At 45.9% G+C, this 26,725-nt stretch overlaps 1 protein-coding gene across 16 annotated transcripts in view; it reads right to left on the bottom strand.

The window, feature by feature from the left end:
* Positions 1-25,422, bottom strand: part of PIP5K1A (phosphatidylinositol-4-phosphate 5-kinase type 1 alpha) — a 33,540-nt gene extending 8,118 nt beyond the window's left edge. For 4 of the 16 annotated variants that reach the window (XM_019556911.1, XM_019556910.1, XM_019556909.1 and 1 more), the window contains exons 1-12: positions 25,137-25,421; positions 12,402-12,436; positions 10,709-10,786; positions 7,530-7,660; positions 6,917-7,034; positions 5,584-5,736; positions 4,013-4,312; positions 3,062-3,267; positions 2,588-2,671; positions 1,814-1,862; positions 646-730; positions 193-330 (exon numbers count right to left, since the gene is read on the bottom strand). In XM_019556911.1, the coding sequence (XP_019412456.1) occupies positions 193-330; positions 646-730; positions 1,814-1,862; positions 2,588-2,671; positions 3,062-3,267; positions 4,013-4,312; positions 5,584-5,736; positions 6,917-7,034; positions 7,530-7,660; positions 10,709-10,786; positions 12,402-12,436; positions 25,137-25,194 (1,435 nt within the window). In that variant the 5' untranslated portion in view covers positions 25,195-25,421. Of the gene's footprint in view, positions 1-192; positions 331-645; positions 731-1,813; positions 1,863-2,587; positions 2,672-3,061; positions 3,268-4,012; positions 4,313-5,583; positions 5,737-6,916; positions 7,035-7,529; positions 7,661-10,708; positions 10,787-12,401; positions 12,437-12,967; positions 13,427-25,136 lie in introns of those variants that run through there. The other 12 variants (XM_019556916.1, XM_019556915.1, XM_019556921.1 and 9 more) reach the window with 6 other exon arrangements.
* Positions 25,423-26,725: the final 1,303 nt, after the last annotated feature.

Below are 26,725 nucleotides of genomic sequence, written 5' to 3'. Positions count from 1 at the left end.
ATACAGCATTCATGTTGGCTTGCTGTTGCACGTTATCCCAGAACAGGCCCCATCAGCAGCCTGGCAGAGTCACTGAGAACGGATAATAATGCACCCAAAGCTAATCAATGGAAAGTTTTGATCCAACAAATCTGATCTTTAAGGATTCAGAGGCAATTCCCTTCACCCAACTTCTCTGGTGCTGGCACCAACCTTGCTCCACATCTGCTTCTGTCATTACTTGTGCCTTTGTTTCACAGGACAACTGGGCCTGGATGGGAGCTCCACTTTGCCCCGTCCTCCGCTGGACAGTCGTGCCTGACCGGCTCTTTTTTGAAGGAGAAGGTCTCACTGGAAGACAGAAGAAAAGGAGATCTCAGCATCCCCTTCTCTAAAAGCCACCATGAGGTCTGACAGCAATAGCCTCAATCCCTTCATTCAATGGATGCAGAAAAAAAATGCTGTGCTGTGAAGCAACAAGCTGACAGAGAAGGTTTTTCCTCTAAGTCTTGTTACTTGTGTTCAGTGGGGCAAAATATCTTCCTGCCACCAAGAAAAACCCTGACGCAGCACAATAAGCTTCCTACTAGTCAAACACCCTTCCTTTATCTGCTCTCCAAACAAGGCTAAGCGGGAAGGTGCAGTCCACTGCAAAGAAACACTTACATGGTATTTTCTTGAATGCTGTGTTGCACATGAACCGTAGGAACCTGTCTGCGTAGAAGCTGGGTCTATGCACAGATACAGTATCCTGGAAGTCAAAGGACAATTGGTTTGAATAGGTTTAGGTTTCAACTAAAGTTTAGGACAACATGGGTTTCTTCTAGAGTTATGGAATGCAAAACTCTAAAATTCTTGGTTCAGAGATGATACCTTTTATTAGACCAACTAGGAAATCACAAAAATTCTCTCTTTCTACAGTTACAGATAGTTTGGAGCAAATGCAGCTGCAGTTTAGATTAAAGACATACTTTTATGAGTGTCAATAAAGTGATGTGTAGCTTCTAGTGGAGGTGAGTGGTAAGTGCCTTAACTTTAACTAGTCAAGCATTATAGACTGTTTTAAGAGGGAAGGGGGTTTGTATGACCTGAGGAAAAGCATTTGATACACAAGAGACAGACATCCAGCATCTCTCCCAACTAAACAGCTGGCCCAGTAAAAGCTATCACACAAAGCCCTTGGCTCTCATACATTTCCTAGACCAGTGGCTTTCAACCTGTGGTCTTTGGACCCATGGGGGTCTGCCAAAGATGACTATGATCAATCAAAAGTATATGAACACCCATGTTACAATTCAAAGGGGTCCAACATCTCCATTCAAAATTTCCAAAGGGGTCCACAAATGAAAAAAGGTTGAAAACCAGCATCCTAGACCAGCATCCTGGCTACCATGAAAGACATATGCCCCCGGCGGCTGGGCGGGGCATGATGGCAGTGGGAGAGCAATGGCGGTAAAGGGGGGGAAACTCCTGCAGATGCCACCAGCACTGTTGGTGGGTGGAGGGGTGAGCTGTGACCAAGGGGCTGCCGGCAGCATTTTTGTAGGGGGTGCACCGCCATGCTCAGGGAGTGCATGTGTACCTGCCCCTGCTGGCTACAACACTCTAACAGCAGTACAGAGATGGTTATACTTATTAACTTAAACAAAACCCCCCAAACTTATAAACAAAAACAAGATGCAGATATTATTCGGGGGGCGGGTCTTATATGAGAGGAAACCTAGCACTTTAAAATCCAGGCCTCTAAACACAAAACCACATATGCGACTGAACACAGGAGAATGCAGTTTAGACTACTACCAGCTAATTTAACAACAACATTTGAGCAACCTACCCCATCATGTACCAGCGCTTTCCAGGAGTGTTCCAATTTCTTAATGAATCTGAAAAGGAAATTTTGAGGAGTGAAGAGGTAAGTTTTTCCACATTCATGCTTCGCTATCAGTGTTCTTATATTAGGTCAAAGTGCTAAAGTCTGACTTCTAACACTGAACTGAAACCGACGATCAGTCAATTTTTTGGCTTCAAACAAACATGTTCAACAGCAGCTTTTCCCCCCCACTTCCAAGGAGAGGTATTCACGAGCACGAAACAGTGATCAACTCTGCAATTTGTTGATTTTTAATGGGGACTTTTGACATTTGTTCTTAGACAATTCTCTTTTTTATTCAAGTGTGCTAAAATGCCCCTTGAAGTGCTGTCCTGACAAATGCCACACATCTAGAGAAGAGCCCCATAGTTATTTATGTCAGGCAGAAGAGAGTTGCATCCATTTTAGGAAAACACCTATTTTTCTCAGCCACTTCCTGCACGCTCCCTCTCTATAATAACTAAGTCTTAAGGAACTGTTTTTTTCTGAGAGTAAGCCTATACTCTGATACTGGATAAATGAAGGATGCAAGATCCAGGAAAGGAGGCTAGGCTCTCAACCAGTGAGGGGGCGGGGGGAGAATGAGAGCAGTACCACTTTCTTGCCTTCAGGAAGCAATTTAAACCATTGCAAATAGAGACAGAGACAAAAATAAATTTAAAAAAAAAAGCCAATTTTGTTATTGGAAATTTCCTTTATCCTCACATAAAATGCTGGTAGTTGTTTAATATCGATTACCTGTAGGACTGCAACACGTCAATGATTCCGATATATAGAAGCAGCCTCTCCCCCTTTGCATTGCGGGCTGGAATGCCTCCCATTCTAGAAAGAAACACAAGAAGCACAAAATGTGGGAGCATGACTTAGATCAAGGTCTTTTCACTCACTGCCATCTTAATACGACTCTGCCTCACGTGGGCTGAACATTAAGGGAATTAGCTATGTAACGAGCATCAACACAGAGAGCAGCTACAGCTGGGCTAAGAAATTACTGAATTACTATTTTGCCCTCTCTTTTCAGCTCTTTATTTAACCCAAAATTGCGGGAGCTCATCCATTTTGGTGCATGGAAGTGTTGGATGTTTAATGTATAGCTATCCACTACAGAGGAGTCTGAGACTCCCTCAAACTCAACCAAAACCTGGCCATAAATCCATCTCCCTTGGGTTCTGCCCCACTGTTTAATGTGAATGTAAACCGATGCAGACATACTGATCGTCAGTCTCTATGGTACCGCCTCGCCGGGCCTCTCCTTGGATAGACTCCATGGCTGTGGAGTAGAGGGCCTTCTGGGCTGCTGGCCTCCGCGTATCTGCCTGGGAAGTCCCATCAGCTATGGCGTGCTCTTTTTGTGCCTGATCCATGTTGTGGATCGCCACAAGCAAACTGTAATCCATGATTTTAAAACTCTGGAGAACCTGCACAGAAACAGTGAGAGGTATTTAATGACCAGCTTGCTTTGCAAAATGTAACACAGTAATAGTGTTATCAGGGGTTTGATTGCACCGAGGGGATGGCATCTAATACTTGGTTTGCAATTATATAAGGGAAAGTATATATTTCCACAGAGGACTGAGGTATGGAAAGGAAGGAATTTAGGCGAGGTTACACAACATATTGGGCCTGACATCCTACCCACTGGCCACAGAACAACTCTTGAGAGAATAAAATTAGATTTCTACCATAACGCATTGTGGGAAAAAAGTCAAACTAGCCAGTGAGAGCTGAGACAGCTAACTTATCCCTCTAGGTTACAATTTTGAGCTTAACTCAGGATGGAACTATCTGAGAATTAGGTCCCTAGTTTGAAATAGTGATGCGTGCACCAAAGACCGAATGGACTGTGACAGTGAAGCTCTCCAGGTCTGCACTTGGTCACACTGGGACGCCAGAATTTAGAAGGGGAAGAAGCAGACATCTGGGCTATGCCTTTCTGGGGAAGAGACATATTTTCAACTTAAATGCATCATGCAAGTTATCTGGACAAGAGAAACACCAAGGGGAAAAAAACAGATGACATTATGATGGGCCTAAGAGCCAGGACAGAATCTGTATGTACGCACTATTTCAAAAGGAGTGTGTACACACCATTTCAAATTATTACATCAGCAGGGGAGGTGGGTAAACCAGTTTTAAAAATAGTTCGCCTCACCAGTCACTCACCAAACAATCTCTCTGTAGTGTTTTGCACAAGGCATTGTACATGTCAGAGTCTAAAAACAGGCTATCTGGGATGTCCTGCATGAAATCTAGGTCTTTGTAGGTAGGAAAAACTTTCTCCCGCTCCTTCTGGGAGGCTCTGCGTTTGTAAGTGGAACCTTTCAAGTCATATTTCAGATGCATTTTCACAGAGCGGGGCAGCAGGTTGTTCATCACGACGATGCGGATGTTCTTGCCCCCAGCTTGCACACAGTACAAACCATAGAACTTTGGCAGCAGCGTCCGAGGGTTCTGATTCAAGTTCTAAACCACAAAGATAAAAGACATTCTGCACATCACAGATTACAAATCAGGCTGCCTTCCTAGCCTCTCCTTATTGGCAAACCCAACGGAACAGGGCTTTCAGGGATCCAAGCAAAAAAACAAGGGCTGGACAACGCAGGAAACAGATGGACAATGTTGAGAGTAGTTCAGGTTTGCTTTGCAAACTGGGATGTTTCACATGCAGAAGGAATGTGCTCCTCCACCACCCACACAATTACCTACTAGAACCCACTCTGCAGGAACCTTCAGGGCAAAAGTAGGTTTAAGTTACATTCCCTCCTCAAGCTAGGACCTTATCTGCTGAGCAGGTTAGGGATGGGGCAGTTTTAAGCCCCGATGGCTGCAGATACTGGCATTGGTGTGACGGACAAGACTTCAAAGGAGGAGCTGTAGAGAACCAGTATTCCAGGCAAAATGCTGATACCAGCAGAAGTGTGGATCAGTCCAGACATTAAGAAACTGATGGCACTTATGAGCCAGGGACATGAACCTCATTATCATGGCCAAATTTCCATTCAGAAAGACAGTTGTTAAAGCTCCAAGAGACTGTCTGGTTCCAGATGCCTGTCCATCTATAGTGGGATTACACATGTATTGTGTGCTGGGGTTGGTGGCTGGGCAGTGTTTTATTCTGTTCCAGAATGGGCAGGGCCCGCCTTTTTATTTAGGATGGTATTTTCTAGTTCCTTTATTTAGAAACCTAGAAGCCTCGAAACATTGGCACATTCGGTTTACATGGAGCATCTGATCAACAACACTGATGGAGTGAAGACAGGTCAGATGGGGGAGGAGACTGGAGGGGGGAGTGGGAGGAAGAAAAAGAAAATACAGAAGGAGTCTTTGTATGTATAGATGTGAATTTCTTGAATGACTACTGATTTAAGGGGGTGCTGAACAGGTGCACTTTCCTCTATTCAGTCGTGAGGAATCTACCACCCAGTCCCTTTGAGGGAAGGCAGCACTCTTCAAAAACCAATTAGCAGTTCTGAAGGCAAATCAAATCCAAGAGCTCTGATGCTTTTAATATTCCTACAGAAATCTGTACCAGTATAAGGCAGCCAAGGTGAAATGAAGCCAGCCAACCCTAAGGCCAGTATGCTGATAAAGCATAGTTTGTGGTGTTTGGGAGCTATGAGTGCCCAGCACCTCTGACTGTACTCCTGAGACTATCAGAACAAAACAGCACTCAAATTACACCTCTGGATAATCATTGCTTCATCCAATACAGACACCTCACCTGAGTGACTTACCATATAGTATCCCGGCAACAGCTTTTGCAAGAACTCTGCCTCTTTGTGCTGAACTGTTTTAATGATGAACTCATCATCGCTAGACACGTAGAAGATGGAACCACTGGCCCCAGAGTTGAAGAGCTCAATGAGTGGCTCGTTGCAGAGTGAGTACTGAGATAGATGGATGAAAGAGGAAAGCATAGTCATGACTGAGTAAATAAAAGTAGGGGTCCCTTTATCCAAGCTCTGACTTCCCCACTGTTGTCTGTATATAGAGTCATTATTCATAAGCACGTACACTTTTGCAAAAGGCATTACTGTAAGTGCAGAACAGATTATACACAGATAAATATTCAAGTCACCACACTGACTGGTTACTAATATATATGCTAGCTGATAAGTAGAGATGGTTTAACAAGAAGGGTGTGAGATCCTGTATAGCAAGTCATAGGGTAGGCAGGGAACCCAGCCATGATGGTCTCCCTGTAGTCCACATCTTGCCATGTTGGGGCCTTCTTACACCAGTCACCAGCGTAGTACTAAAACACATCTTACTTGGGGAGATAAGAGGCAGGTGTGGTGCTGGCAGCTTTGTTGCTTCTTATGGTTAGTGCAGCTACCTACTGTAGGAGGTTGAAGTTGGAGGTTCCTTTCTGAAGCTGCTGGTTTAGTGATCATGGATGAACTTCAGCAAAGCCTGAAGCAATGAAGCCTGGCTGACCACAAGGTCTCTTGGGAATTTGTTGCTATCCAAGGCCCACACCAAGTGCGTGCAGAACAGAGCAGACTACAGTTGCTCTTGCCTAATATATGGCATTGTGGTTGCAGGTACCGCATGGGCTGGTGTAGGAAACTGCATTTTGATCTCTACATTAACAGATCAGAGTTGTGGGTGCAATGGAATTCCAGGGGCTGCATTTCAACCTACAGGGATGACTGACCATTCACATTCAGCACTACTTACCAGGAAGTCTGCAGTCAGTCCAAGCAAAGACTATCTGGCATGAAGACACACATTATAAGAAAGGAAAGGAAAGGTTATGGGACCCTGCGTGGGGCTGTGCTAGGCTGATGCTGATCTGACACATAAAGAGGCAAATATTAATCTGTCCATTTAGCAAGGGTGAGCTATGGGTCATGGCTGCAGTAGCAAGCCTACCCAAAGACTCACTGTTAGAAAGTTTTACTAAATGAAGGCAAACCCTGGAAAGGCAGGGGAAGGGACATCATCCACTGTGCTAGCTATGTTTGAAATGGGGAGGAACAGCATCCCCAGTGCTGGAGAACAGGGGGGAAAAAAAATTTAACCAGGGAGTAAGTTAAAAATAAAAACTGGCTCCCAGTGACTTACCAGATAATCGTCCGGCCGTATTCCAAAAAGCTCGCGGAAATAGCGGAATGCCACCGGAGCGTAGGTTTTAAAACGGAAGTCATTGTAGTGATGAGCTGGGGTTAGGTTACTTCCTTCGCTGATTGGGAGTGGAGTGGGGGAGGAAAAGAAAAGACATTTTTGAGACGCTTTTAATATAGAGGCAAGTCAACAGAAAGGAAATTTTCTGCCAGTACCCAAAGCCCCACGATACATGGCTGATGGACAAAACAAGCTGAATGCCTCAAATTCCCTTGCCTTAACCCCCTGCCTGCCTCAGCTTCAGTTATTTTTCTGCCATACATAGTGTTAGGGCAACCATTGTGGAATGCCTGCTGTAATGGAAAGGTCGAACAACGCCTAAAATTAGGGCCTGAGAACACTGTTGTGTAGGTGCCATGTCAACAAATGCAGGACAAGCTGCTACGGCTGTGATGGGCTCGGCAAGCCTCAGTACGTGCCTAGGGTGGCCTGTCTGGGACTAGTGTTGCTTTCTTTTCTCAGAAGCCCTAACCTGTAGGTAACAGCACAAACCCATAACTCACAGATTGCCTCCTCCTATGGGGGAGTGTCACAAATAAGAAAAAGCCCTTACCCTGGGAAGAAAATACTTTCTACTACATAAAAATCTTGCATGAGAACATCTCTCTCTGGTTTGGTGCTCAAGCTTCCAACTGTGTGTGTGATGCCCAGCTGGATGGCACCTTTCAAGGCAGAAGATGTAGTCTGGAGGACAGGAGAGAACAGCGAGTCAAACATCTGCTGGAGTCCAAGTGAAAGGAAAAGGGTTAAATGAATGGCGGTTATCAAGCATAAAAACCAAGCCCCAGTTCTAAAATAAGGGTCTTTACAGAAAGCACTGAGGATGAGATCTTATACTTCAGTCCTTGTTTCCTTTCCCTCCAGCTAAGCTGACTGGCTGTCTGCTCTGAGGGAAGGCCACTGATAGCTGTGGCAGCACCATCACACTACACGGTCCAACCTCTAGGGTATAAATCCTGCTGCCAAACTAATGTGATGGATGGAAGACCTGGCACTTAGACATGTAGAGACAAGGAGACTTGTTTGCAGAGGCAGCTAGTTGCATCAGTCTGAAGTCAGGGAGAAGGTAGGGCAGGGTGGCACCTTAGAGACTAACTGGGTCATGACCTTTCATAGGAAACAAGTTTATAAAAGCTTATGCCTCTCTGAACCAGTTAGTCACTAAGGTGCCACCCTGCCCCACTTTTTGCAGACTGGTTTGTGACATACATTAAGGATGGAGATGCCATGATATCCCACTCAAAGTTTTAGCAATTCCCTGCAATATAGCTACTATGGAGGACTTACATTGTTGCCACTATTTGCTTGGATTTGTGAGGACTGGAGTTTACCTTCCTCACCCCAGGGAGTTCATTTCTAGTTCTTCCAACAATGGAAGGGCTGCCTCTCAAAGCATCAAGTTCTTTCCTGCCTTCCGCAGGCAAGCAAGCTGCCTTCACATCACCTAAGTCTCTGAGTACAACCCACACAGGCCTAGGCACAGACTTGCCTTCCACAAGCCAGCACCACCACAAGACTAGTTTGTATTGCAAGCTATCTCCACAGGATAGCACGTGGGTTTCAATTCTGGGCTTTCATCCTGGTATCTCTACTAGATGATGGTTCTATTAAGAGCAGCAAGGGCATGAGTTCAGCTGTTGTGTCCTTTGCAGAAGTTGTCCAAGAACAATGCATGACTGAAAACCTTTGACTGCTGTTCACAAACAGGGCTCCTGCCTACAAGACACACCCTTCATCTTAAGCCAGAGATCCAGTTTGTGCCAGGCAGTCATAAGTTTTTCAGGATGATGCAGATAAGGTCTGTTTTACAGCTACTGGAGTGACTTGGTCCATCTGGATTCCCTACAGTAAAAGCAGCTTTTTAGCAGACTCCCGAGGTGGCTGAACAAGTGCATGTTGGATTTGGGTATGGTGAAGTGTAGCACGCAGACATTTTTTTCAGCTTACACACACAGAGCTGCTGAACCCAAAACAGAGTCCTCAGTAATGACTCGGGAGGTGATGTTTTTCCTCAGCCTATATTGGGTCAGTCCTCAGTAATGTGCCAAAGGGTACCGTACATCTTACAAGGGGACGGGGCACCTGGGCACTGAATAGCAAGGTACTTTGTGCAAGAAATTCCCCTGCTGGGCTCAGCTTTCAATTCAAACCAAAAACATGCGTCTATCTGAACACCCTCTTCAAATGAAACAAAACCAAATACACACACATCACAATTATACACCCAGTGGTTCGCAACCTCATTAGACCCAAGGCACTCCTTTGGATAACACCAGCTTTTAGTGCTCACTCCTTTTTTTACTATGGAAAAACACTGGAGCGGCTCTTCTGTTGAAAAGAATTCAGCAAGCCCACGGCAGGGCAGTGGTGGTGACACATTGGATTCCTACTGAAAATCTCCGGGTTTATCTTGTGAATTGTGTAGGTGTCCACACACCTCGCTAGGCTTATGTTGTGCGGCAGCATTAAAAGGATCTCATGGCACCCCAGTGCCTTGGTTGAAAAAAAGAAAGGGAAAAATAAATAAATAAATAAAAATCACTGCTCTAAACTAGACCATGCACCTGGCTGCTTTCTTTGTGTGGGCTAAATCTTTCAGATACTGGGAGTCAAGTTCTTTGGAACCCCTTGCTTTAGAGGACAAAATACTGCTTAAAACCATCCAAGCTCCTCGCACACACTTCTGCTTACCCCAGAAAGGGAGTTTTAGCTTAATGACACAGAATCGCTGAATGCAGTGATGGCATGCTGGTGTTATCTTTGAATGCAGAGAGCCATAGGGACAGCATGTTTTCGAAGAGCATCTACATTAGACATCAGCTGTCCATTTTGCAACTTGTTTCAACAAGGGCATAGAGAAGTTAAATCAACCAAGCAAATCAGAGAAACTTATCAAAACACCCCCAATTTCAGGAATTCTATGAGGGGTCCAACTTGTACTATTCCTGGTGTCTAACAAGCATATTCAAGGATCTCATCTTTACTCAAGCTCCTATGTCCTCTCAGGCAGCACTGCTGCCTCCACCTCCTTCACAAGCATGCTGGGATATTGGGTATCAGAACCGAGAATCCAAAGCCTGAACACAGCCTTCTTAGAGGGCTGTAAATTAGGGGGACTAGACTGAGCATAATTTCCCCTCTGCTCTCCGGGTGATCTCTAGAAGCAACAAAACTCTTTCTACAAACCCAAAATTAAAGGTGCAGCTTGATTAGAGATTTCACACCAGAAACTTCCCCTTAACAAAGGCCAATGAAAAACCTGTATCAGGCCATTATCCATGTAATCTGGACACACGGAAACCAATCTCGTTACAAAGCAGATTGGCACTAGCTGATAAAGTCCAACTAAATTAGAAGGAGTGCCCAAGAATCCCTATATTGTTAAAAAAACCACACAATTTGCCTGTTGTAAAGCAAATTCCAGAAGAAAAAAAACAAACCATTCCGTAGCTGCCATTGTGTCCAGAGAACACACAGTAAACCAGAAGTATCCTTGAAAGGGTTGTGAACGGGTTTATGCCTTAAAAAAAAATAATTCCATCTTTACAAGGCAAGGGCAGAAAATCTACTTGCAACATTCAGTCCCTTCACCTTTTCAATCTGCCAGTTTTTGCTCTGTCTGAGATATTTTGTATTGGTTGTGCCACGCTAGTTCCCCAATCTTTTATGCAGAACAGTGACTCAGGCCCCCTGAGTCAAAACAAGGAGATGAATTATGCATGAGGCACTTACCTTTTTATATGTTGTCTCACCCGTTGAGTCTACTCCACGATGACCTTTCTTTATCGTATGCCCAGAAGAACCAGGCATCTAGAATCAGGGTAGACAAGAATCAAGAGGTCTTAAAAAAAATTGATATCCCAGGCTATGTGTAGACGAAAGAAGGGGCATGTGTGCATGACACTTTAAAGCAAGTTTAATGCTTCTGCACCGCTTTAATGCTGTTGGTGCTTGCACACGTCAGCAGCGTATTGTGCAGTAATTCCAGCTGCTGTAGCAAATTTGGCAAATTTGACTCAGGGCACAGCAAACAAACTCCTCTGAGAAGTTTCAGTTTACCGCCCTACAGCTGCAGAGTGAAGCATCAGGCTCTGCAGAGCTCAGGGGCTCTGCAGGAAGCCTGTGCAGGCAGCCTGGCAGCAGCCCAGAGCCTGCCTGCCTGGCAGTGGAGCCTGCCTGTCTGCCTGAGCTGCGCACGGGTCCGGTGCTTCCTTCCATGGCTGTGGTGTCCCCTGTGACTGCCTGAGCTGGGTGCCTGCAGGCAGGTGCCACCTAGGAAGAGAGGGGGTACCACTGTTGTGACAGAGGGAAGCACCAGCCCGCCCCTCCCCCTCTCCCAGGGACTGCTCCACCCACTGGCAGCTCACCCTCACTTGCCTGTCACCGGAGAGGCAGGTAGGTGCATGGGTGTGTGCATGACATGGGGATTTACCACTTCAATTTATGGCCCTTGTTCATCTACACACACCCTCTGATGTTTGTGTTCACCCAGAAGCACAGGGCAGAACTATTGAGGATTACAAGGCATAACTCTTTGCCACTCCTATTTTTAAGGACATAAAATGTGCCTAGATTAACTACACTTCCATTGGCAACACCAGTAGCTGCCTGACCTCAAGGAAGAGCATCACAGGCTGGGGCCTATAGCTCAGTGGTGTCTTTCCATCTGAAGATCAAGAGGGCTGCTATCTGCATTTTGGGGTTCCATGTAGTCTTCAAAATAGCACAGCAATGTTTAAAGTAGTTTACAGGGATGCTAGACTTTCACAAACCACCCGCGTGGTGCAGATTTGGCATCTAAATGCACTTAATGAAAGCTGAAGGAAGATTTTGGGTTCCCATTCAAGAAACAACCTTTAAGCCTTTGCTTAGAAAATTAATTACCAGCCCACGGGTCTCCAAGTGCCTCACACCAACTGAAGTTGCTTTGCACCTTCCTTTAACAGCTCTCCCCCTGCTTCAAATGTCCCAAGGAAAGGAGGTAGGAAGGCAGCACAAGTCCACCCTGGTTTCTGAGCCCAGTTTCAGTTGCATTTCATTGCCACTGCTCTGTGATCCCTCAAGAGCTTGCCCAGTTCATCATCTTGTCTGCTTGGCCTCCCTGCCTTGCTAGTCAAAATGAACCAGGCTTCTATATTACAGCATGACATTTATCTAGCGATTGGCAGAAAAAGAGACTTTATTGCTTTAAATGCCAGGGCAATTAAGCTACAGCAATGGACAATACTCTTCACAAGGAAGAGTGACCTAATTTCACAAAGGAACGTGCCCAGCTCGCTGAAGCCTTGCATTTGCTTGTTCAGCTGTTTGCCCCTGCTTTGTCATTCCTTCTCAAGCCATGGCCAGAGCTAAAAACATCTAGTTTCAGAGTGTTCCCCATTATACCAAGGAACTAAGCACATCAATTTCTTGAGCAGTAACTTACCTCGGAGGTGAGTGATTTTTTGAAGGTACCTGAACCTGTCAAAATACAAAGAAGGACAGCAACATTTAACAAAGAAACAGCTGGCAGTTATTAGATAGTGCAGCAAAAAGCCTGACATTGTGCCATGGCTTGAATGTTTTAATGCATCTAAAAAACCACTGACTCATGCTTGATTCCTTCCCAACTTCTCCTCTTACAGAAGAAGGGAAATTATTTTCAAGCCACAAGGAAATGTTATTTCACTTACCACTCAACCCTCCACACTGAGCCTTGTGTATATGCTACAGCTCAGCTATTTGCTACAGTCCGATCTCCCCAGCTCAACTGGATTCCCAGAATTCTTTGGCTCTGTACAAGCGCCTGGGACCAAATTCACACATAGGTGTAAGTTGCTGCAATTTTATTGACTTCAGCAGAGTTACATCAAGGCTTAACTGGGATCTAGTATTTTTAATTTAAAAATACTCACAGCATGAGGAGGAGGTGAGACCCAGTACTTATCACTCAAGTTTTGTGATGCTACAGATTGATGTGGTTACTTTATTTTATTTTTTAAATTTTTCAACCTGAGTCTTAGCATAAATATCTGCAGACTGTTTTGGGCCTAAATGAAGGTGAAGTGATGGACTGCCTTTGCCATCTTCTAAAACATGTATTCCAACCTTTTTTCTTGGCTGTGGGGACAGAAACCAATGATGTGATCCTTGGTTGTAGCAGAGGTTTTTCTAGGCCACTAAACCACCCAAAAGATCAGCAGCAAGGCTCTCAAGGGGTCCAGACATCAGAGGACAGGACTGCTGCCCCACTCGCTGGTTACATAAAGACAGTGCCATGTTCTCCATATCTGGCATGGAAACCTTGCATTTCCAAGGCACCAACACATTCCTAAGGTGAATGCAATCTCATGAAGCTCATTTCCCAAGCTCAGAGTTCCTGTCATTCCACATGAGGGTAAAGGGAAACAAACCCTGAGAAGGTGCCATGGTTCAAAGAACTGTTTCATCAGACTTGTGTGGCCACGTTCAAATTCTTACAGCACTTCTGAATCCAAACAGCACTTCTGAATCCAAACAGGAGGGAAGACCCAGCCCCCTCTGCTGAGCTCCGGCCCCAGAATGTGCCAGGACCCTCGCTGCAATGCTGCAATCTGAGTGTTTGATAAGGACATGCCAGTCAACATTGGGTATACAGAGGCACTTAACAGTGAAACCCAACCAGCCTTGGGATGCATTTATCAAATGATCAAAGCTCCCATTTCAAGACATATGTAACTGAGCAAAAAAATCTGTGCCAAACGCTTTTTGTTAAAGAAAGCGGGAGTGTAGAATGACTAGCTTTCCACCCCCTCCCTCTCTCCTCTTCCAAGCAAAGAAAAGTGTCATGACAAGCTCCAATTTTCATGTTTAAAGGGTCTCGCATTCAAGATCCTCACCCCCCCAGCACATTCTGTGCTTGTTACAAGAGATGAGTAATGACCACATCACTCTCTTCGCAGGGGATGACTCGCACCAGGCAGAGCAAAAGGGAGCTGGGCCAACAGGTTAGGCCATTCTGCACGTGATGTGGGCTATGGATTCAAACAAGCGATGCCTTCAAGCTTCGACCACTGCTCAATCCAGACTCCTGACTTTCACAGCTGGGGAACCCAACTAGCAGTCCCATTTAACAGCTCCTGTCCTTCCCTACAAGCTGGAAGCACTGGCAGGAGACATCAGAAAGGATTTCAAAAGCAATCAGATGACCAGTGGAGGCCCACTTTTTTGGTAGGTGTGCCATAAATTAACCCTGCACCTTCCCCAAATGCCATTCTGATTCTCTTACCCTGACCAATCTGCTCCCTGCCCTATCTGCTACTCCCCTCCCCAGTTTACCCAGAAATGGCTCAGGTATCCTCTAAGATAACCAACGGAAAGCAGGCTTCCGTAGGATCTAGTTGGGTCCTGCACAGCTATAACTCAGTTCTGGGAGGCTGTTTTGAAGAGAGATTCACAACACTCCAATGTCACCTTCCAACAAAGGTGACGGCTTTGCCACGAGGCCTTTCCAAGCTGGCGAGCTCCGTTTGGGGTTTGGTGGTGGAAGAAGCTTCTCAGTCCTCCCAGCGCTGCACCTGTTCAACAACAATTAAGCCTTTCTCCTTTTAAAGTGAGGAATCCATACTTATGCAAATCAGACCATCTTTAAAAGCCACACAATTTAAGCAATATCGAAGGAGCTGCACAGCCGGCACTTTACTTTGCAATTAGCTGCATTAATATTTAACCGTCCGTTCAAAATTTCATTCTGGGGGATTTAAATGAAGCTATTTATTCAAAGGACCATTGAATGAAGCACTTTCTTACTGCCTTAATCACCTTCCAGAAACATTACGCACAAAATAATCCAATTTTTCACTTGTGTGGCTCCTTTCTACTGAGACTTCAGGAGTGCTTCATATTCATTTGGCCTCTTGTGGCACAAAGCTAGGTCTTATCATTTTACAGAGGTCTCAAGTAATGTACAATGATTTGCCTGAAGTCAAACAGCAAATAAGTGACAGGGCTGAGATTAGAAGCCAAACAGTCCCAATTCCCATCCTGCTGCTGTGAAATACTGTCTCCCATCACTCCATCCTAGGGAAGGCTGTAACTTCTCCAGGGCCTGTTTGGAAATCAGATACAGATGGTCTCCGAATCAAGTGTCACCACTTACAAGAAAAGATTAGTCAACACAGGAAAGTTACTGTATGCTGTAACAAAGAGCAGCACTTGCTAAACGCCCTACGGACCAGACAGGAAGCAGCACCCCCTCCCTTTTCCTAGTCTCCAGACAAATTTGCAATATCTGCAGATTGGGAAATGGGATGTTTCTGTTCATCTACAAGAAAAATACTTGCACTCAAACCCAAAAGTGAATTTGCAGTACAACAGAGGGCTAATCCCCTCTGGAAGGGAACAGAAGAGACGTATAGACAGACATTTGCAGGCTACTCCAATAACGGTGGGAAGAGCAAACTCAGAAGCATTCTTAGTTGTACACAGCCTTAATAGCTCAGGCTAGAGAGGCCTCACAGCAAGCCTGAATGGAAAACATTAGAGCAAAATGCAAGTTCTCTCCTTTTTTGAAGGGCGCAGCTCTTTGACAGCACTCGAGGTGAAGGGGTCTGATATTATCACTCAGAGGCCATACTGCTACAAAATTAAAAATTTCATCAAACCAGTCAGTCAGTTCACATTCTGGAAAGATGCAGACTCCGTTTAAATTCATGACTGTTTTTGGAATGGGAGGGATGGGGATCGATTGGAAATATGCAACTTCATTTCCCAAATTAAAACTAGCTATAGAGCTTTATTCTGATTTTAAGAACATCTAAGCAGTTAACTTTCTGACTGGTCTCTTTTGGGAACACAGAGGAAAAAGATAAATGATAGGAATTCAAAGACGTAAGGACAGATTTGCTGGAACTTTATTTTTTCTTTCTTTTTCCTTCAGGCCAAAACCTGAAGGAGAATCTCAGATTATTCCAGAGAGCTGTTTACTGGAAACTGAATCAGGCTAAGCAAATAGAAGTTGGCCACCTTCCTGCAGCCCATGCTGACTGAAAAGAATACTATTTGTAGCTGCCCTGTATGTGTGCATGTAGTTAGATATATCTAACTACTTATTACACACAGAGTCCTGCATATAACTACCCAAGTGAATGCTAAATTGGGGGGGGGGGCAAAGGAAGGGAAGAGGGGAAGGAAAAAGGGTCAATTAAAAAAATTTCCCTGCATGACCTCAATTTCCAAGGTGCGTGTTCTCACCAAACTTCTGTCTAGCAGATCAGTGTGCTACTTCAGCTTATCCCACATACAGCTGCACTGGACCATTTTTACCAGAACTGTTCAGACAAGATTTTTAGTTGTACCTCTTATTATGGATAAAAATAAAGAAGTGAAAACATTTATAAACCCAAAAACACATCAAGAATTGTGGTCATTCAGTGTCTGAGCATCTTACAAGCCACACACCAGGGCCACGTCAAATAAGCACGCACTGAAGCTGTTCAGGAAAGGAGCTGCATCCCCATTTCCTCTCCTAGTGCCAACCTAATACCTGAACCTTTCCCCAGACTTCATGGAGGATCCAAGATCAATCCATTAGCATGAATCTCAATGTCCAAAGACATTTCTGCACACAGAAGATAGCCAAAATGTTTTCTTTCTTAAATTATGCAAAGCAGGCAGGAACAAAAGCAGTCATGGAGCACACCTAGAATAATCCAGGAGCGCATACAGCTGTTTAGATGACAAGAGATGCTCACACAAGGTGCACTTTAATAAAGCTATTAAAATAAAACAGCAACTTTCATTGAAAGCAGAAGCATTTAAGAAGTTTGTTTCTGTACCACTCTTTTTAAAAGCCAAGACCACTATGTAAAATGGCTGTTTGCTGCTAGTTATTGGAGGGGTAGAAAACTCATGCTTTTTAAGCGCATAGATGCAATACAACTACCTCTTCGAGATGGTACCACTGAGCAGCACAAGAAGCTGAAATCTATACAGAGGAAAAAAATACCAAAAAGGTTATAAAATAAAAGATTGGGATTTGAAGCTCCAACCCTTTAGAGAAAAATCAGGAGACTTTTTTTTTCCTCGGGGCGGGGGGGGGGTTGCTGGAAAAGTGACAAGAATGAGTCTCATCAAAAGCAAATCCAATTTCTGCAACATAAAGAAAAAGAACATCTATCAAACAGCACAAACAAAAAGCAATTCCGAGTTAATGAGGCACCTGTGCCCCTTTCTGCGTTCATTTGCAATTAAACTCTTCCGCAGCCCTAGAAAGTGAGAGAAAAAATATTTCCCTTTCTTTTGGTGAGAACCTATTAAAGAAACACTCCAGGGGTCCGGCCTGAACCGAAAGTCAAAAGCAACACCCTTAATCATAGTGGTTGGAGACGGAAAAGGCCTGTTAGATCATTCAATCTGTGCCCTGCCAGGGCAGAATACAGTCCTCCAACAGACGATACGCATTTCAAAACACTTGATCTTGACTGGAAGGCTAAGAGGTAACACTTTGAGGTTTTCAGCATCAATACACCTATTCCAGTCTTTCATGTTCAGATCAACTCAAACCCACCAACACAGCTGCTGTAGGACTTGTGCATTTGATACATGAGTTGAGATTTGATAATCTCATTAAGCAGAAGCTACCAAACCTCACTGCTACCATTTGCTAGCAGTCAGCAGAGTTAAGTCATGCAGGAATGACTCTGTTGCCCTGGATCAGTGCATCTCCTACCCTCTCTTTCACCTGTTCATCAGGGTATGGGGCAGGGTGTTTCTGAAAAGACACCAAAAGCTTGTTGCCACATCAGGCTTAGCGAGCTTACTACTGCTTACTACAGAACGGCCCAGAATAAAGCACCCAAAACATCTCCCCATAGTCATTTTGTGCGCACGCCTTTTGGAGCATTATAGGAGTTACAAGGCCCAGATCTGACCAACTCAGACTGCAAAGGTCACTGCTCTAATCATAGATTCACAGAAGTTTAGGGCTGGAAGGGACCTCATGAGATCTCTCTACTCCACATTGTGCAGCCAGTGGAAACAAGGCTCAGAGAAGGGAAAGGTCACACCGCAGGCCTGTGGGAGAACTGCAAACAAACTCAAGTCTAACACCTTGGTCTGTGGGTCCTGTCTTCTAGGCCTAATCACCTCTCTGCATGCTTAGAGGCTATAGCAAGCTGTGATTTATAAGTACCTTGCATGGACAAGCGGAGCTGAGCTCAGACAGGACAACATCTAAAAATAAAAGGAAAGACAGGAAACACTGTGGACTTTGATTCCACTCCCACTCAAAGATGGCTGGGAAGGGATGGTGGAGTAACATTTTAAAAATAAACAAACAAAGAAGGTTTTCAAGCTTCTCTCCCTATCATTTCAATGGTTTTGAGGAAGTTTGGGGCAGTGTTAGCTGATGAGCGCTGTGAACTCACTGGGCTGTATTTGGTAGCCATGTTGGTCGGAGACAAAAAGAAAGAAATGCAAAAGTCTAGAATTCTTGGTTCAGAGATGATACCTTCTATGAGACCAACTAGGAAATCACTCCCCCCTGCAAAAAATATTTTTCTGCAAGCTTTCAGGCTTAAACACCCTTCATCAGGCTCAGGGAAAATTAAAGATGGTAAAAAGTCCCCATAGTTAGGAAATAAACTTCATTTTTGCACAGAGGAAAGCTGGAGATGGAACTCTGTCCCTCTGGGTCCGACACAGGAATTATGCAGTTAGCGTTGACATTCGTTACCTCTGCAATCCCAAAGGGAAAGAGACTTTATGGCAACTAGATGTTTAGGCATTATTCAAAGCCAGCAGAAGTCAGCGGGAGCCCTTCCATGAATGCCAACTGGGATCATCAGACCAAACCCCCCCAACGACAGGTGTCCTTTGGATATCCACGAGCCTTTTAGCCTTGTTCCTGGTCACTAGCTCAGCGGCTGTGTGCCTGAAGGCCCTGGTCATAGTACAGACAAGAAACCTCAACATGACATGCTGATTGACAACTTGGTATTCCCCCACCCCAGTGCTACAAACCCTTCCCAGCTACACTATGGCTTTAGCAGCCAAGGTTTCATGAATGACTAGCTTGGCCAACTAATGTCCTGGGTAAGCTGGTGTGCCGAATCTAAATCAGACAAAGCATTTGTTTCTGGCTCTGGCCATCCTCAGGACTGCAGCTGTTAAAGTCATATTGCACTGAAACAGGCAAATCGAATCTTAAATCAGAACTATGCAAATCCAGGGACCCAATGCTTCATGACTTGCCAAGCAAATGCAAGGTTTATGCATATGATGTTGTGAGTAGCAAGGGAAGGATGAATAAGACAGCCTTCCTGACTGAAAAGGACAGTGGGAATGCTGACAAGAGGCACGAGCAAAATAACAGGAAACTAGGAATCCCTCCTGCCCCTTGTGACCAAGTGATCTGCCATTACCCCAGCCTCATTTTCTCCAGGTGTAAAGTAAGAACAGCACTAAACAGGCAACAAAGTGGGTGATCACATTGTTTGTGAATGAGGATTAAAATGCTTTGAAGAAGGCTCTGGAGGTAGGAAAGGAACAGTTAGATCCAAGGAAGCATCAGTAAGCAAACGGAGCCAAAACAACAAACATGAATAGCTATTTTATAATAAAGACTAGGAGGTAAAAATAATGTCAGAGCACTGTTTTAACAAGAAAGCTAGTGAACCATTCCTACTGCTTTCCCCAATGTTTCAGAGCAAAAACATTTCCGTGGGAAATGATATAAGGGTCTCTTACAGATCTCTGCTTCAAAAGATAGTAGTAGGCTTCAATATTAGTTAGAGTACGGCTCTTCTGAATGAGCGAGCTGTCGGACAGGGCCACACTTTCTGAATTGTTTTCATGGGCCTTTCCACACCCTTGTAACATGACAGGGAAATGCCTTAGGAACAGTGATATTCAAGAGTAGCACCCATTTTGGGCAAGATTCTGCCATCTGAAAGGTAATCTTTTAAAGATTTAGTGTAAGTTTTCAGATTTCAGAGTGCCTTACACTACCACAGCTCTTTCACAGAAGGCTTCAAAAGGCTTTACAAACATGAAGTTGAGCTCAAAGCCAGAGTCAGCAATCTTCATTCAGACAACACACCAACAGTAGCTTTCTGATGGTTTTGTTGAGTTGCAAAGTTATACTCATTAATTTTTTAAAATGCAACTTTTCAGCAATTATGAGATCATTAGGGGGACAGGGATCTCCGTTACAAAAATGCTTACTGCTTACAGTTTTTCATCTCCAGAGTTCCTTACAAACGTTAACCAGCCCTCACAGCAGCCCAGGGAAATAGTATGCAAATATTCTCTACTCCAAAGGAGAATCAAAGCTGAGCTGCCAATGGACTAGTTGACAGCCCAAAGAGGGTGGGATCAAAACTCTGGCTATTATACGTTCAGCCACATTTTACTCCTCATTTATCAGTTTCAGCACAGCAGATTTTAAGCTGTGTGTAGGTGCCATTACACCACCCAAGCACTCTGGCTTTTGAACAAGGGAGACAGCAGGGATGCTAAAGCACCATGAATCTATTTAATCATAAGCAGAAGAGCCACTGACAAAGTAAAATCATAGAAAAATCATAACTTGAGCAGGGGCCTGGACTAGATGACCTTGCGAGTTCTCTCTCACCCCTACTTTCCTAGAATCCTAAAAGCTGTCCTGAGAGGGTTGTCAGGACACCACATCTAGTCCAACTGCCTGGTCAGGGCAGGATCATCCTGGTCAAGGGTGCTTTAAGCAAGTGTTTGTCTAACTTATTCTTAAAAACTTTGCAAACAAGCCTCATGCACAGAAGTGATCAGCAAAGATCGAGGGCAACTTGCATCTCATTGTGTTTACTAGCTATCAGTTCAATCAGGATTTGTGAAGGGAGAAACAGATAACCCCATGGCTGACCTTGTATATTTGCTAGAAAGAAACCGTACAGACCACAAGGACTGTATGCCTTAGCCAGGGGTCGGGCACCTTTTGCCCCATGGGCCATAGGTTGTTGACCCTTCTTTAGTCCACTTCTAAGGGATGAGGGAAGTGCATTCCTTGGCCTCTTTTACTGAAACCGAGAGAGGCCATCGTCTCTCTGGCAAGATATTTGCCTAATGGAACCTGGGCAGAGACCACCCACCAGACAAAAAAGCAACAGCAATTTTTAGTCTCCTTTAACCTGGGTCATAATTAAGATAGCCACCAAAAAAAGCTTTATATTTATAGCCCAGCATCTCCCATGGGCACCCACTGAAGGACTAGCTGGAGCAGCCCAGAAGATGAACAACCTAGGTGGCTCAAACACAAGGGAGACTTGGAAGTAGCCAAGACATTTCACTTTCCAGAAGGAAACTCAGTTAAAATTCAAGAAACAATGCCACCACTTATCAATGAACCTCTTAACCCATAATATATTTTCACTCTTTTTTTCTAGTTTGCCTTCTAGAGAAAAGGCAAACTTTTCACCTTGACAAATATTTTGCTTAGAAAAGCAAAAAACGCTACGTGGTTCCAACTCCAATCTCTCCTCTCAATCTCAAAGGAGGGCAGTGGGCCCAATTCCAAGATGCAACTCTAAACGCTATCATATTTCCCACCACTGCTGCTGTTAGTGGTAGCAACAGGCTACTAATTTAGATCAGAAAATAGGGGCTATTTTGCCATATCATTGCCTCCACAGACAGCATCCCTAAAGTCATTTTACCTTTCCAAGTTGATCATGAAAAGAAAAGAAGTGCCAGAGACATTTTATAATTAACGCTGAGGGCATCATATGATTCCCAGAGTCCCATTTTAAGCCAGTAGGTGACAACCCATTCAGAGAGCTCTATTTAAAAATCACCTAATCTGGTCATCTTTGTTCATGTGATCTCAAGAAATGAACATCCACTCTCTATCACCTTTGGTATCAATGAGGTTTAACTCCCCCCAAAACCTCTGGTTTATTCCTCTTTGCTTTTCCAACTCGTAAGCAAAATGCTACGGGTTCCTGAATGATGATACCAACAATCTCAGCTTCAGACCTGACCTACTGATTTTGAAAGGGATATTTGTTTGCTTGCAGCCTTCACTCAGGTCCAAAAAATCAGGGCTACAAAGTGGCAGCTAGAAACATGAGGATGGAAGGGTGGTCACTGCACCGAACGCACAAGGAACCAAACACCTCAAGTCTCAGATTGGTATTTCTGGCACTCGCTGTCCCACTTCAAAGTGAAAGCGAGCAAACATTAAATCCTCCTGGGTGTTTCCTTGCGCACTTACACAAACAAGGAAGCGCTGTTCCAACTCATGCAAAGAGGGTGGAGGGAAGGATGCCTGGCTTGGCTGAAGGGAGGGAAGGGTGGGAGTTCCAAACCATACATGCCCCTTTCTCTACACTAAAACAAGACAGGAATTGAGCAATATCCCTGGGGGTGAATAGCATCGTGCCACTGGTGTGAGCAGTGCCCTGCCCAGGATGGAGATGGCTTCAAAGTTCACTGAGGAAGGCATGTGAACCCTGCACTCCAGGATCTCCACGGTACAGCTAACAAGGCCTTTCAGTATGCTGTTCCTGGCTCCCTTGGGAGCAAGCCAGTGTTGCCCTGAAGTGCTTGAGGGGGTTCATCGTGGACACCTTAAGTCCTTTCAGCTGATATAGGTAGCTGATGAGTCAGAACCAGACTCTGGATATTCAAACAGCAGGATGATGAGCTCAGGAGATGAGGGAATTGCTATGTGAAACAGAGGAATAGCTCACAGTCTAAACCGGTATTTACTAATTTGGTCATGGCCCCACAGTCTGACTGGAGGAAAAGAAAAGCTTATACTTAGCAAGAGAATTGAAAGCTTTTTGTAAGCAGGACTGAGGTATTAGCGACCACAGATTCTGTGTCTGGCTGCCTGTGCTAGATGCTGTGGGTAAGGCTGTAGCTTGAGTGCAACTGTCTGAGGGCTGAATTATTTGGCACATCTTAAAACAGCTCTGGATGATACAGCACAAAGGTGTCAGGATCCTGTCTATACTACAGCTTATAGCACTGCTCTGGGACGAGAGATTTCCCAAACCAGTCGAGAGCAAATAGTAATTGAGGTAGGAGCAAGAGTAGAAAGATGGGAGGTTTACACCCTGGCAGTTGGCTATATAAGGTAATTGTTGTATTTCCTGCTTGTCACAATGGAACAGTGTCTCTAGTACGAATCATTACTCAAATTCAGTAGAAACTTACCTTTAGCATCAATCTTCCCTGGGAAGTCAATAATGGCAACATTTGGGGAAAGGATTTTTCTTCTTATGTGTTTTCTTTCAGACAAGGATCCTGAAAACCTTTAAACATGAAGACCCTTTCAAAAGCAGATGAACAAACAAAGCGCAGTGATCTGACCAAGTTCACAAAGGAAACCCATGGCAGAGCCAGAAAGAGTGTCCCCACTTCCAGTCTTGTGCTCTCCCTACTCGGACAGTGCCTTTACATTAATTCATTTAAATTTAAACAGTCAACACAGCCTGATGTTGCTCCCTAAACCCCCCCCCCCCAAAAAAACCCCCCAGAAAATCCAATACTTCAGTGTTTCTTCCAACTAACCACTATGTGATCCTTCCTCACAAATTCCTCTGCCTTGATTACAGCATCTTTGTTTTTATGACCCAAGCCCTTTGTTTTCATGACCCAACCCCTCAAGTGCAGGTAAGGCAGACAAATAGGAATCCCGTGAACAGGACTATCAGAACTGGAGCTTGAAATGCTGTCGGTTGGTTTTTTGTTTTTTTTTTTAAGCAAAGGTTAAGGTACAGAACATCCGCATCTCTGGAACAGCCGAAGTCAAGGTTCAGCTGGACTGTTTCCTAGCGTTTCATTTCCTTACTACAAATTGAACAACTGTGGGAAACGCACACAACAATGGGAGGGTGGTTTTGGCAGACAGACACCCCTCCCCAATAATGGGAAGGTAGTTTTGGCATAGTACCAGAGAGTTGGCCCTGTTTCTATTAAGGAGAAAGAAAATAAAATATCTGTATGGAATCAGTGAGCAAGACTTAAGGTTTGTGAAGTGCCAGGAAGATCACAGCTGGTGGGTTTAGTGTTAAGAATTGCCTGCTACCTGCCAAATGCCTGCCCCACTCTACCCTAAAAGTGGCTGCTACTACCCATCTTGGATTAGTGCTGGTCCCTCTGGGCAGACTGGCATTCAGACCTCCTCCAAGCACAATTTATGTTTCAGCTGGAGTTAACAGAGAGGATACAGCTGCAGAGGCAATGAAAAAAGTTACAGCAACCAAACCCTTCAGTGAACTATCTTGTGCAGAAGGGAAGTTCTGGTTCTCGGATACAGATCCATTCAATTAAAAACAAGACCCACACTTAATAACAATTTGTGTTCCCAAGCTCATGATTCCTGCAGCTCCCCAGAGCCCTTTGCACAGCTGCTCCTGCACAGTTTAACATCCTCCAGTCTTTGGAAAGACCACGAAGCAGGGGAGGTATGTGCTCGCAGGCTGGGAGCACCCTGGCTAGCACCACGTCTGTAATTTCCCCTCCCCCAGCATATCTCTGGAAGGCAAGATTCACCCCCTCCCCCACAAATGATTGCACCTACCAGCCTCTCACTGCGGAGAGGAGGGCAGCAATCATCTGCCACAGCCCTCAGCTCAGAAAACAGAGAACCTGAGGGTGGGAAGGGACCTGGGGGGGGGGTCACATCTAGTCCAATGCTCTGCTCCAAGCAGGACCAGCCCCAACTCCATCATCCCAGCCAGGGCTTTGTCTACTTGGGGCTTAAGCACCTCCAAGGATGGAGATGCCAGCACATCTCCAGGAGCCTGTTACAGTGCTTCACCGTCCTCCCGATGAGGAAATCCTTCCCAACATCCAACCTCAGCTTCCTGCGCTGCAACTGCAGCCCCTTGCTCCGTCCAGCTCCAGCACGCAAGGAAAGGCTCCCTCCATGCCCATGGGAGCCCCACTGCTCCCCTTCCAGCCAGGCCACCCCGGCCGCCGTGTGCAGGGGGAGCAGCCCCCACCTCCAGACCCTGCTCCCCGAGGGGCTCACTCCCATATACACCCAGACACAGCAGACCCCAGGCCCAACCCCCATTAGGGCCCCCCAGGGTGAGCACCCCACACAGGAGGCACCTGAGCTCTCTGCCCCCCCCAGGGGGTGCGTGCCCCCACAACCCCCCCTTACAGACCCCTCAAGTGTCCCCCAGGCCCTGCCATGAGGCGCACCCCCCCGTACCCGCCAGGCCGACGCTGCTGCCGCTGCTGCCCCCGGACTCGGGGCCGGCCGCCGCCATCTTGAAGCTGCTCCCTCCTCCTCTGGCGGCCGGCAGCGCTCTCACCCCCGGTACACTCCCCGGGCCCCTCACTTGGTGCCGCCCGGGCAGCCCCGCCCGCGGCTCAGGACCGTCCCATCCGGGGAAGGATGGGGGAGACCGCTCGCCTCCCCCCGCCCTTGCCAACTTGGAGTTGCCCGGGCCGCTCGGGACGCAACCACTAAGCGCAGCCGGGAGGGGTGGGGGGTGGCCACCGCCTGTTTATTGTAACGAAGCCCCAAGAGGCCCCGGGCGCATGCGTGATAGCGGGAGGGCGGTCGAAGCTACCATGGCGGCCGCCATGAGTCACGTGGTAGTGGTGGGACTGTCTGGAAGGGGTGGTGCTGACATGAGAGGGGGTTGCTATGGTAATCGCTGACATGCTGCGCCTTGCCCTAAGCCTCTCAGTCCCTCTGGCTTTACGCCTCGCCGTGATGTCATACCATGACCTCGCCGGGTGCTGACGTGTCAGGGCCTGACCCCAGGGGCTCCTGGTGGCCACATGGTTGCTACCCAGCAGGTCTCGCAGGTGCCTTCTGTCTAGTCCAGCCCTGCTCTTATTCACATGGGAAAAGAGAGGCTGAGCCTGGCTGACTCCCCTGGGCGCACCAGTCTCCTGTGAAGTAGGTCCCTCGGCCTGCATGTGCCCCAAGGCACCCGTCCCCTTTTGGACTACTTGTGGGCTCCACACCTCCCCTCCTGCTGTGCTCGCGCCTCGCCCGAGTTCTGCATCATTCGCCAAGTGGGACGCTTGTCCCCAAAGCTGCCAGGCCACGTCAGGCCTTTACTCCACTGCTGGGGCTTCCGCCTCCTCGGCTTCCTCCCCTTTCCCCTAGCTCAGCGTTTCTCAACCTGTGGGTTGCAACCCAAAAGTGGGTCACGAGTAGGGTGGCTAACCCTCCGGGATTGCCCTGGAGTCCCAGGAATTAGCTGTCTATCTCTGGAGACTGCTGAAAGTCACCAAGGAGCTAAATGATACGGCATTCATTGCACGTTGAATCCGATTTACAGCTGCTCCTTGCTTAACAGCGTAGTTACGTTCTTGAAATCCAGATATGTCGCGGTAGTTACCTACTAGCAGGCGGCGGGCAAACAACCTTAAAACCGAACATTGTACGGCTTTAAACGAATATGTTCTCCAATAGATCAGCAATGTTATAACGAAACAACGTCAACCCGGACAACTTTAAGTGAGGAGTACCTGTTTACAGTAGTCCAGTGGGGTTTTAAAATGTAATGTGCATTTGCCTTCCTGATTTACAGTCATTCACGTCATTATGTCATATAATTAAACCTCCCAGAATAGATTCAGAGTTGGCAACCCTAGTCACAAGAATATATGCAAGGGTCGCGAACAAACTTTAAAAATGGATTCTCTTTAAAGGAGAAAAACATGAGAAACCGCAGCTTTTCCCTTGCAGGCTGGCAGAGCTCCAGCCTGCAAGGGGTTGCTTGGGGCTCCCCCCTGCCCAACACATACCCACCCCCTACTCCACACACTGGGGGTTGGGGG

The sequence above is a fragment of the Crocodylus porosus genome, unplaced genomic scaffold (assembly GCF_001723895.1).
Source record: "Crocodylus porosus isolate Cpor-Errol unplaced genomic scaffold, CroPor_comp1, whole genome shotgun sequence".
NCBI classification, from domain to species: domain Eukaryota; kingdom Metazoa; phylum Chordata; order Crocodylia; family Crocodylidae; genus Crocodylus; species Crocodylus porosus.
The sequence above is the reverse complement of the archived record's forward strand: the minus strand, read 5'-3'. Positions and strand labels throughout refer to the sequence as shown.